This window comes from Calypte anna, chromosome 3 (assembly GCF_003957555.1).
Source record: "Calypte anna isolate BGI_N300 chromosome 3, bCalAnn1_v1.p, whole genome shotgun sequence".
Lineage (NCBI taxonomy): Eukaryota > Metazoa > Chordata > Aves > Apodiformes > Trochilidae > Calypte > Calypte anna.
In genome coordinates, this window is record NC_044246.1 from 112,234,245 (window position 1) to 112,246,484 (window position 12,240).

General features: G+C 45.6%; 1 protein-coding gene across 1 annotated transcript in view; it reads right to left on the bottom strand.

The window, feature by feature from the left end:
- Window positions 1–5,004: 5,004 nt before the first annotated feature.
- BLK (BLK proto-oncogene, Src family tyrosine kinase) overlaps window positions 5,005–12,240 on the bottom strand; it is a 36,495-nt gene continuing 29,259 nt past the window's right edge. Inside the window, 8 exon segments of the mRNA XM_030447300.1 lie at window positions 5,005–5,503; window positions 5,505–5,608; window positions 7,258–7,300; window positions 7,302–7,325; window positions 7,327–7,364; window positions 7,367–7,381; window positions 11,829–11,897; window positions 11,900–11,978. Of these exon segments, the coding sequence (XP_030303160.1) occupies window positions 5,390–5,503; window positions 5,505–5,608; window positions 7,258–7,300; window positions 7,302–7,325; window positions 7,327–7,364; window positions 7,367–7,381; window positions 11,829–11,897; window positions 11,900–11,978 (486 nt within the window). The 3' untranslated portion in view covers window positions 5,005–5,389.

A 12,240-nucleotide genomic window follows, 5' to 3' on the forward strand; every position in this document is an offset into this window, starting at 1 on the left:
AAATTCTGGGATTCTATGGCTTTCTGGTCTGCACCAGGTCATGACTTTGGCACATCACTGCTTTGCTTTCACTTTAGAGCAGCAAACAAATCCATCCTCACAGCTTCAGGATCCAGCTGCCTGATGCAGATCTCTCCCTCTGCTGGGCACCTTCCTTCCCATAAAAGGGTACCAGCTCCCCCGGTAGCCAGAGATCTGATAATGTAATGGACTTTCCATCCTCATCCCTGCCCTGTCTGAGTCCTGCACAGACAGGGTTGCAGCATGAGCTGGATTTGAGCAGTTCAAGATGTTAACACAGCATGGGGAGAAAGAAAAGGGCAGAGGAACCTTTCTTGGGTTCCTTTCTCCCCTGGGTAGGGCCATGAGCTCCCTTGTCCTTCTCCTCCCTTCTCCTCTGCTCTGCAATTTAATGCAACCCTGTCCTGGTCTGATTTTAACCCACCTTCCTAAGGACATCCAGGAGAGCCTACAGCTTAATCTTTTACCAGATGTGAGAAAAATCCACGTTGCTGTGGGCAGTTGGGGCATGGGAAGAGCCTTATCTGTAGCTCCCATCTCAGTGGGCATCAGAGAAAACCCTGATTTCCTCTGTGCTGCTGCTCCCCCCTGCTCCCTGCCCTCTCACTGCTCTTCCTTTGCTCTCCCTCTCCCTCCCCTCTCTCTCCTCAGAGCATCTGCTGAGTTCTCCATACCTCTGTCACCCCTTGGTGACACAAGTTCCCAGATGCTTGGCTAAGATGTCACAGTGCACAGCTATTGAAGAAGGTTTTTCACTGCAGCCATGGGGATATTTCCACCTTTGCTAGGTGAGGACTTGAGAAATACCACGGAAACCTTCTCCTACCACTTGCAAACAGGGTGGTAATGAACTCAACCCAACAGAAGATCAGGCATTGCCCTCATGGGGGAAATTTCAGGCAGAGGATGGGGATGAAGCAAGAAGACCAAGGCTGCACAGGAAAGCAGCAGCAAAGGCTGATGATGGAGGTCTGGAGCTTTCCATAGGAAAATTTGAAAGACCATTCTAGTGGTCATTGGAAAGCCCACCTGGCATCTGGGGGAGAAATTAAAGGACTATCTTGGTTGTTAGGCAAAATACAGACCATTAGATACTCCTTTTAATCCTTGTCTCAGCCACCCAGGGATTTCAGATTCTGTCCATGGCAGGAATTGCTTCTTATCTGGTGAAACACCACACACAAAACTAAACACACTCTTCTGGGGTAGCTTCACAGGGTCCTTGTGGCTGAGATGCTTTCATGAGTGATGGGGTCCCTGCTGCTGACCACTTCAACGAGCACAAACAGGAATCACTTTTACCACCTTCTCTTGCTCTGAAACTCCTCTATGAACCACTGGCTGGAGCTCACCCATGATGAGAAGACACCTCTTAAGCTTCCAGAGAGGTGTGGGGGTGCTTGCAGAGCTTGCCGAGCCCATTGGAGATGTTGTGCCCCTCTGCAGTACTTTTGTCTCCTGGGCTGGAGGTCCCAGCATCCCACTTCTCACCTGCTTTTTGGCTGAAATCCCTGATGTCCATGTCCTGGATGCAGCTTTCTCTCTCCTTTCTCTCCAGCTGAGTGACCTCTGCTCTGGTGGAGCTGTGGGGTCCATTTCCCAGGGGTTTCAGTGGCTGCTGCATAAAACAAGGGGGGTTTCCTCCATAAAACCAGGGCATGTGGGCTCATGGAGCTCAAGGTTTCCCCCTACCCTTTGGTGGGACAACCCCCAGTCCCACTCCTTGAAGCATAGGAAGAGTTGCCAGTGGTTTCTACAAAGACTTGATAGTGGTAACACATATGACTGTGCAGCCAGGTGAGCATCTGCCCCATCTATTTATATTTTTATTATATTTATGTTTTTATTATATTTATGTTTTTATTATATTTATGTTTTTATTATATTTATGTTTTTATTATATTTTTATTATACTTAAAATTTTTATATTTGTATTTTATTATATTTATGTTTGCATTATACTTATATTTTATTATATTTTTATTTTATTATATTTATATTTGTATTATACTTTATATTTATATTTATATTTTATTATATATTTAAAATATACTTATATTTTATTATATTTAGATGTTTATTATTTTATTATATTTATATTAATTTATTTATAATTTATAAAATTCCACCAATATTTGTGCAGCATGAATAAAACCCCCAGGGTCTCCAGCTCAGAGGCTGCACAGCTTACAACCTCTTGGTTAGGTTCACCCAGGGCTTGGCCACGTGTTGCTCTTGGCCATAAAAATATCCATTTCCTTTCTAAATTGGGCTACAATACTTGACTCTTTGGCCTTGGGTGATAATGCAATGCATGAGGACTTCTGAGAAACCCTGCAACTCTCCTTCCTGCTTTGTTCCAGCACAAATGAGCCACAGGTTTCAGTTCAAGAAAATATTTCCAGCCAAGGCATCATAAATCTGGATTTATTGGCAGTGTGTCTTCTCAGTGACCAAAATCTCTGCCATCTGCATGGAGTTCCTGATGGAGTTCCATCAAAAAGTCCAAGTTGGGGTTCAAGCAAGGGGAGAGATCTCTCTCTTCTTCAGCTCCAGTGCAATTAGTGAAGAAATGACTAAAAAATGCTTCTGGTTTACAAAGTGACAGAACACACAACTTGCCCCTTGGAACCAAGTGGACCAAGGCTGTTCCATGCTAAATTACTTCTAGAACCTTCCAACATGGGGCTTACAGGGTCCAGGAATGAGGTTGGGATGAGGTTTACTGATGATCTGATGAAGATTTCTGCCTACTCATGTCCAGGTCCTGGCCAGATGACTGCTCCCCAGATGTTTGGGCTGAATTGGAGGGTGGACTTCTGATGTCTCACAGAAATGCTTGGGAGGAAACTTAGTCTTCTTCTATGAAGAACAAAAGCTGCCCATGTGAAAAACGAAGAAGTTCCAAATCCTATGGGTTGGGTAAGAAAAGAGCTCTGAGACACCAGAGGTTGCTTCACCTCCACTTTTGGACACTCAGGGTGTGGGGAAATCCCAGCTCCTGAGCACAGGTGTTTAATACTCTTTTCCACAACCTGAGCTGTGGAAACTTCACATCCAGCTCCAGCTGAAGTCCTGGAGATGTGTAGGTCTACCACAGTGCCCTATCCACCAGCCCAGTGAAAACATCCTGGACACCATAGGATGTCTGCATTAGATCTAGGATTTCTCAGGCTCTATGATCTCAGCCAATCCCTTCCTCCTGTGCCTGGGCATTCTTGTTTTCTCTCATAAAGCCTTCTTCTCTCCTGAGGATGTAGGGAAGGACATTTCTAAGCTGTGCAAACCACCCACCTCCAGAGATTTTGGCCTCCTCTGAGCATTAAACCAGTCTCTCCATGCTCTTTTTCCCAGATGCGGGTCTGCAAGGGAGGGGATAAACAACATTTGAAGCCATGTGAAGTGCTGTTCACATCAGTAAAAGTGATGTTGCCCCCCCAGGAACCCCTGAGAGGTGATGTCAGTGTCATGTCACATCACAGGTGACAGGCAGGGGCATTATGGCACTGAAGATCAAGGCCTTGGACTGAATGCATCTGCCCCTAGCCCAGCTGTCCCTACAGATTTCTTATGAATCTTCCCAATCCTTTCTCCTTCTCCTTTTCTTGCAGCAATGGTGTGCACCCACCACTCTGTGTCACTTCTTGGTGACAAGGAGGTATTTTTTTCTGGCACACAGGGGTCATCTCTGCTGTTTCTTTCCCTTAACATCCTTGCTACGTTATGAAAAGCACCCTCAACAGAAGGACTCCAAACCTGGTCCACGGGGTCCAAACCCATCACACCAAGCACCCTGGAGAGATGCTGCTCAGTGTCATAACCTGAAGGAGAGTCCATCAGGGTTCCTATGGTCCTAACCCCCCTTCAGTGTGCCATCTGTGCCCTATTTCTTCATCCTCCACCCCCCAACCCAGGGCCCCTGCTCATCACACACACCCTGCAGTCCAGTGTGGACATTCCCACTGGAGCTGTGGGGCAGAGGTGATCCAGAGAGAGGGGAAAGGACATCTGAACCCTCCTGTTGCTGGGCGTGGCAGGACCCTGGGGCTGGGAGACGCCCCTGATGCCCATCAGGCTCTCGTCGAAGGGCCCAGAAGAAGCAGCAAGGATTTCTTTTTCGTTTTTTAAGGCAGGAACCACTCGGATTTGCGGGGATGGAGGGACATCTCGTGGTCACACCACGAACACCTCCCCGGGCTCCAGGACCGCCTGTGCCGGAGGTCCGCGGAATGCAGCCCGGACACAGAATCGTGGAATGGTTTTGGTTGGGAAAGACCTTCAAGATCATCAAGTCCAACCATCAGCTCAGCACTGCCAAGGCCACCACTGCCCCATGTCCCCCAGCACCACATCTCCACGGCTTTCAAATCAGAGATAGGCATTCTCCTCCGGTCTGACAACCACTTCCAGGAAAAAAATTGTTCCTCATATCCCACCTAAACCTCTCCTGGCACAACTTGAGGCCATTTCCTCTTGGTTTATCACTTTTTACTTGGGAGAAGAGACTGATCTCTTCCCTGCTCCCAGCCTCTCTCAGGGTCTCCCTCAGCCTCCTCTGCTCCAGGATCAACATCTACAGTTCCCTCAGTTCCTCCTGGTCAGATTTGTTCTCCAGACCCTTCCCCAGCTCCTTCTCTGGACATGCTCCAGCCCCTCAATGTCCTTCTTGTCCTTAGAGGCCCAACACTGACCCCAGGAATTGAGGGTGCCACATCCCCTCTGGGTACCACCCCAGCATCACCTCAAGCTTCCCGGAGAGCACCACGGCCTCTCCTTTTCTTCTCCATGGGCAATGGGAAGCTCAGGGCCTTGTTTTCACCTTGACAAGTGGAATAAAGAGATGGGAAAGGTCATATCCACTTCTTTAATTATTGATTTAGGTCGGGGGGGGTGGCACCACCCAGAGAGACTGCTCCAGGACATGGGAGCCTCATGTGACCCCAGGAGATGCAGGCTGGATTTTTTTCCCCACCCCTGCTGTGGCATGAAGGGTGTTAAAGTATTGCCAGGAGAGAGGGAGAGATTGTGCATCCCCTGTACCACCACTCTGCCTGTGGTTCCCTCTTCTCAGGGCTGTGCTTGGCAGGGCTGAGGGGTTTTTCTTTCCCTGTGTGGGCCTCAGAGGAGTCCTTCATGATGGAAGTGGATGGCTGTGATGTGGGTTCAAAACCCCCAAGGGAAGGAGCTGTGGCTGCCACCCTCTTTCATCTCCATCTTAAACCACTGGCTATGAGCTGGCAGCATCCACCTCCCCCATATCCCTCCTCATCTCCAAGTGCATCGTGGTGGCACACAGGAGAAAGGGAAAGACCTGAAATGAGCCAGGCCAGTGGCTTCCCTCCAGCTCTGTCCCCAGACATCCTGTGGCTTACTGCTGAGGCTCTGCCTCGTACTGCTTCTCCGTGGCAGTGTAAAAGTCCTCGAGAACTGACTGGAGGTACTCAAGGTTGGGGCGATCCTCTGGTTTGCTTCTCCAGCATTTTCAAGATGATGTTGTAGAGCTCAGGAGGGCAGAGGTCTGGGCAGGGCATGCGGTAACCCCGCTCCAGGTTGCGAATCACTTCAGGGTTGGTCATCCCTGGAAGGGAAAAAAAAAAAAACCCAGCAAGGGTTATTTAGCAGCCTGAAGGTGAAGATCCACACATCCAGAGAGATGTCCTCACATCCAGGCATGGAGTTATAAGAACTGTAGAATTTCAGGGTTGGGACTGTAGAATTTCAGGGGATGGAAGGGAATCTCCAGAGCTCACCCAGTCCAACCCCTTGCCCCAGCAGGATCCCCCAGGGCAGGACACACAGAACACATCCAGGGGGGTTTGGAAAGGCTCAGGAGAAGGAGACTCCACAACCTCTCTGGGCAGCTGGGCCAGGGGCTCCCTCACCCTCACACTCCCACAAGTTCTCCTCAGCTGAGCTGGAACTTCCTCTGTTCCAGCTCCAAGCCCATTATTCCTTGTCCTGTTCCTGGGCACCCCCAAAAGAGATTGGCCGCCCTTCCTCCTGACACCCACCCCCAGATATTTAGAGACATTGATCAGATCCCCTCTCAGTTTCTTTTCTCCAGGCTGAACAGCCCAGGGCTCTCAGTTCTGTCAGCAGAGGTTGGAGGGGCAGGAAAGGCAATGCTGGGCCAGATCTGGACACCAGCCCTTCTTCAGGGTTATGATCCCTCTCCATTGCTTTGTCCCCTCCCCAAGTCCCCTCTGTAAGTTTTACCTGGGCTTGATACGTATATATAAAAATAATATATATAATAATATAGAAACATATAAAAATATATAAATATATAATATATATAATATATATTTACAGTAATATATTATCATTACAATATATATTACATTATATATTATATATTACATGTTGTATATATTATATATTATATATTAATTATATATTACTTTATATGTTACGTAATTATATTACATATATTATATATACATATACGTATACACATATATATACATATACATATACATATATATACATATATACAACATATATTATTTGTATATATACACACATATATATACATTATATGTGATATATTATATATGATATATCTTATATATCATACATTATATGTTCTATGTTATATATATACATATTATATATTATATATTGTATATTATATATTTTATATTATATTTTATACTTTTATATATTATATTATATATTAATACATTATATTTATATATTATACATTACACATTATATATTATACATACATTATATATTAATTATATATTACATGTTACATGTTACATATTACATATATTATATTACATATATTATATTACACATATTATATAATATATCATATATTATACATTATATGTGATATGATATATTGTATCTTACATATCATACATTATATGTTATATATATTATACATTATATATTATATTTTTATATTTTATATATTATATTTTATATATTATACATTATATTTATATACTATACATTATACATTATACAATCTATATTATACATATATATGATATATTATTATATATTATATATTATATATTATATATTATATATTATATATTATATATTATATATTATATATTATATATTATAACTGAGCCTCCTGAGAGCCTTGGAGAGCAATCCCATCATGAGGATCTGCAGCCACGTGTGCCTTGTGCACCTGTGTCTGCAGGCATTAAATCAACCTGGATGCTTGTGGGGCTTGCTGTTCCCTCACCCTGGATTCACAACATACCTGGATAAGGATCCTGCCATAGGTTATGATTTCTGTCAGGAGGATCCCAAAAGGACCACACGTCAGATTTGATGGTTGAAAACTCCAAAGTTAATGGCCTCTGGTGCTGTCCATTGATTGGGAATTTGGCACCTGTCCCAAGGAAAGAAAGAAAGGAAAAGAGCACATGGAGGTGGAAGCATCACCCTCCACTCCTCAAAAAACTGCATCAGGGGGCTGGGATGGGACTTACTGGTGGTACTGGGGAAACAAAGCCACAGGAAGGCAATTGCTGCCTATCTCCTGCTGTTATAAAAGGATCATTTCTACCTGGCATCTCTTTGCCTTTCTTAATTTTTTTTTCCTACTCCAATCATGGCTATTTTGTCATAAAAGACTTTTTTCATTACAAATATGCTTCATAAACTTCTACAGAATCTGTAGGAATTGTGTGTCCAGAGAAAGAGCAGCCAAGCTGGTGAAGGGTCTGGAAATGAATCCTATCAGGAGAGGCTGAGGGAACTGGGGAATGCTTGGTTGGAGAGGCTGAGAGGGAACTGGGGAATGCTTGGTTGGAGCAAAGGAAGCTGAGAGGAGACCTCACTGCTCTCTACAGCTCCCTGAAAGGAGGTTCTCCAAAATAAATAGTGATAGGACCACAGGAAAATGGCCTGAAGTTGTACCAGGGGAGGTTTAGACTGGATATGAGGCAGAGTTTTTGACTGTAAGAGGAATCAGGTGCATGGGCCAGGATGCCCTGGGGGGGTGGTTTGGAGTCACCATCCCTGAAGGTGTTTAAAAAACTGTGTAGATGTGGGCACCAGCAGGACATGCTCTGTGGTCATGGTGGGGTTTTTTTCCTGGGGTTGATGGCTGGATTCCTAGTCATCTTAGACTTTCTTTTTCCAAGGGCATGGATTGATTCTGTGAATTTTGAGTGAGACTGCCAAATATGGGGGAAAAAAAAAAAAAATACTGCTTAGGTGACTAATAACTTGTTTATTAAAGAAATAAATAGATAAATGGTGACTGATACCTGTTTATTATATAAATAAAAGATAAATGGGTAAATTATGCTGCTGCTGAAGTTTAGAGGAATCTGCCTCTTGTAACCCCTTTCATCTCTTATATCTTTAGGAGTGGGGGATCTGCAGGAATGGGGGCAGGAATGGTAGCACAGAGCAGAGCTGTGGATGTCTAGGAGAGATCAGTGCCTGCCCCAGTCCTTGTGCATCCTGCGGGACCAAGATGTGTCTGTGCCTCTCAAAGTCAATTCTTGGAGCAGCCATTATTCATAGGACAACCTGAGGGATTTTTCTGCATAGAACCATTCACTGGGAAGGAGGCTGTTTTTAACAAAAAATGCAAGAACAACACAGCAAATATAAATTTTCTCTTTCTTAAAGCTATATATATATATATTAAAAAATAATAAAGAAAATCCAGTTTATTTTGTCCACTGTGCCCTTGTTTTTCATGCTATGGACAGTGATGACTACAAGGTTGCAAGTTCAGCTTAGCTAAGACCAGAAATCCAAAAAAAAACCCAAACACTTTGAGAATCATAGAATTGGTTGGGTTGGAAGGGACCTCAGAGATCATTGAGTCCAACCCTTTTACCACCGTTGCGGTTGCTAGACCATGGCACTGAGTGCCACATCCAGTCTCTTTAAATATCTCCAGACACAGAGAATCCACTACTTCCCTGGGCAGCCCATTCCAATGCCTGATCACTCTCTCCGTAAAGAAATTCTTTCTAATCTCCAACCTAAACCCCCTGGCACAACTTGAGACCCTGCCCTCTTGTCTGTTGAAGTCATTGCAAAAGAGCCCAATGTCCACCCGTTACAACCTCCTTTCAGGAGTTGTAGACAGCGATGAGGTCTCCCCTGAGCCTCCTCTTCTTCAGGCTGAACAGCCCCAGCTCCTCAGTCTCTCCTCATAGGTCTGTGCTCGAGTCCCTTCACCAGCCTGGTTGCCTCCTTTGGACCTGCTCCAGGACCTCAATATCCTTCCTGAACTGAGGGGCCCAGAACTGGACACAGGACTCAAGCTGTGGCCTCCCCAGGGCTGAGCACAGGGGCAGAATCCCTTCCCTGGACCTGCTGGCCACGCTGTTCCTGACACAGCCCAGGATGCCATTGGCCTTCTTGGCCACCTGGGCACACTGCTGGCTCCTGTTCAGCTTCCTGGCAATCCAGACTCCCGGTCCCTTTCTGCCACTCTGTGCCCAGCCTGGAGCTCCCATGGGGTTGTTGTGGCCAAAGTGCAGGACCCGGCACTTGGCCGTTTAAACCTCATCCCATTGGAATCCCAACTCTCCAGTCTGTCCAGGTCCCTCTGCAGAGCCCTCCTGCCTTCCAGCTGATCAACACTTCCCCCCAGCTTAGTGTCGTCTGTGAATTTGCTGATGATGGACTCAATCCCCTCATCTAAATCATCAATAAAGATATTGAACAGTAGGACCTGAACATGTTACAGCCTGTAGAGGAAACCACATTTTTATTGCAGATATCCTTTCAGGACCAAAATCCCAAATGCAGTGTGTGAACCATAGAATCTCAGAATGGATTGGGTTGGAAGGGACCTTAAAGCTCATCCAGTTCCAACCCCCTGCATGGGCAGGGACACCTCCCCCAGCCCAGGGTGCTCCAAGCCCCATCCAACCTGGGCAGAGACACTGCCAGGGATGGGGCAGCCACAGCTTCTCTGGGAAACCTGTTCCAGGGTCTCACCACCTTCAAATTAAAGAATTTCTTCCTCATGTCCAACCTCAATCTCCCTCTTCAAGTTTTAACCCATTCCCCTTGTCCTCTCCCTACCCCCCCCATGTCCAAAGCCCTCCCCCAGCTTTCTTGTAGCCCCTTCAGATATTGGAAGGTTGCTCTAAAGTCACCTCAGAGCTCTCTGGGTTTTTTTTTTTCCAGAAAAGGAGAAGTAAGAGCCTTTATTCTTGCACATCATTTTAGTAGGAAGTTGAAGTCAAGTGGTATGAAGTTCAACAGGACCAAGTGCAGGGTCTTGGGTCTGGGCCACAACAACCCCACACAGTGCTACAGACTGGGGGGAAGAGTGGCTGGAGAAGAACCCAGCAGAGAGGGACCTGGGAGCACTGGTTGACAACTGAGTGTCAAACAAGATCCAACAGTGTGCCCAGGTGGCCCAAAAGGCCACCAATGGAGTGACCAGGGAAGTGGTGGAGTCCCCATCCCTGGAGGTGTTGAAGGAAAGAGTGATGCGGCACTCAGAGGTCTTTTCCAGACTCAGTGATTCTGGGATTCCCTGACAAACTCAGAAATCCAGTTTATGGAGTAGAAACTGTACAAAGCAGATAGAGGCTCAGTTGTTCTTTCAGATTTAAAGCTAGCAGGAAAAATGCTGAGAGGAGCAGACAGAATTATTCTGATTTCACCAAAACTTCTTTTAAGGTTAAAAAACATAGCCTTAAAAATTGGTGCCATCTCACTGTACCCCTTCACAGTCACAAACTGCATTTGTGAGTTTTTAAGACTTTGAAATAGTTTACATGTTGAAATGAGTAGGATTTTGTATCACAAAGTATTTTGAGACAGTAAATTGAAATAAAATCTTCCTGTGTTACCAGACAAAAAATCTATTCCATCTCCTTTCTCCAGAGTACTTTTCATGGGAATTTAGCTTCATCCCAGCTCTAGAAATGGGCAGATTTATAAATTCTGAAAATCTGGTAAGTGTCAGACTTAACTTCTCCATTTCAATCCTTTTTACTTGTGTGACTGGTGCTCTATGAAGACTTAGTCAATCTGAATGACACCATCTCATGATTGACCTCCACGTGCAGCCAAAAAAGCCACCACCAGAAGAAATTGAGCTAATCCTGTTGTCATATGGCTGTCCCAAGTAAATTAATTGTCACCTCTCCTGCCCATGCTCTCCTGACCATCACCAGTTCAGAATACTCATCCCAAGCAAGGAGCATGGGGAGTAATGAGTTTTCACATGAACTTGGGGGATATTGGGGTTTGTACATCATTTTGGGTGCTTTTGGGTTGGTTTTGTTTTAGATGCTTAAGGTACTCTATTCCCACCAAGCTTCAAACTCTATCCCCTGTTTTGTAGGTTGTCTCTCTGTTATGGAAGGGACCTGATCTGGGACATCTGGAAACTGCCTTCAGATCCCAGTTTCGTGGCTCCAGCTCCTTCTGCAGCCCAGCAGTGACTGAATTACACTGCTATTTCCTTCCCTTTGGACTGACTCACCCTAAACACGTAGGCACAGGCAGAAAGTTTCATTAGTGGAGGTCAAATTTCTCCAGGAACACAACCCGAGATGCAACAGAACCCCACTGAACAAGTGCCAAAAGTCTCTTTTTTTTCCCCTTTTTCCCTCTGCAAACTTCACTTATTTCTTATTGTCCCCAAGGGCTGCTGCCTCTACTAGGAGCCCAGTTTTGGGTTTTTTTCTTGCTCTGCCTGACAAATCCAGCTCTGGTTCTGGTCTCCTGCCATCAGCAGTGGTACTGCTGCCCTTGGACACCCCGTGTCTTGGCACATCTGCATGGCAGGAGGGTTGGAGATAAGGGCAATGTGTTGGTGAGGCAATGCTGGGAATGAGTCTCACCTTCTTGTGCCAAGTATTCATTTTCAATGATCCTGGCCAGGCCAAAATCAGCAATTTTGCAGCAGAGATACTTGAGACCAGGATGTTGGCAGCTCTCAAGTCGCGGTGGATGGAGTTCATGCGCTCGATGTACGCCATGCCCTCGGCCACCTAGGAGGGGGAAAAAAGAGTCCATCTTCAGCTGTCACCTCCCCGTGACAACGAGGAGGGCTTGGCTGCATCTCACCCACCCTTAAAACGTCTTTGCAGGGAGGTGTGCTTCACCTGTTTGCATAGGATGGGAACCCAGACATGGTCTGTGGATGGACAAGATAGAAACAACTGACAGGTACATCAACAGAGACATCAAACATGAGGAGATATTTGGGTGACAAAATGGCCCAAGGGCTGGAGCAGCTCTGCTCTGGAACCA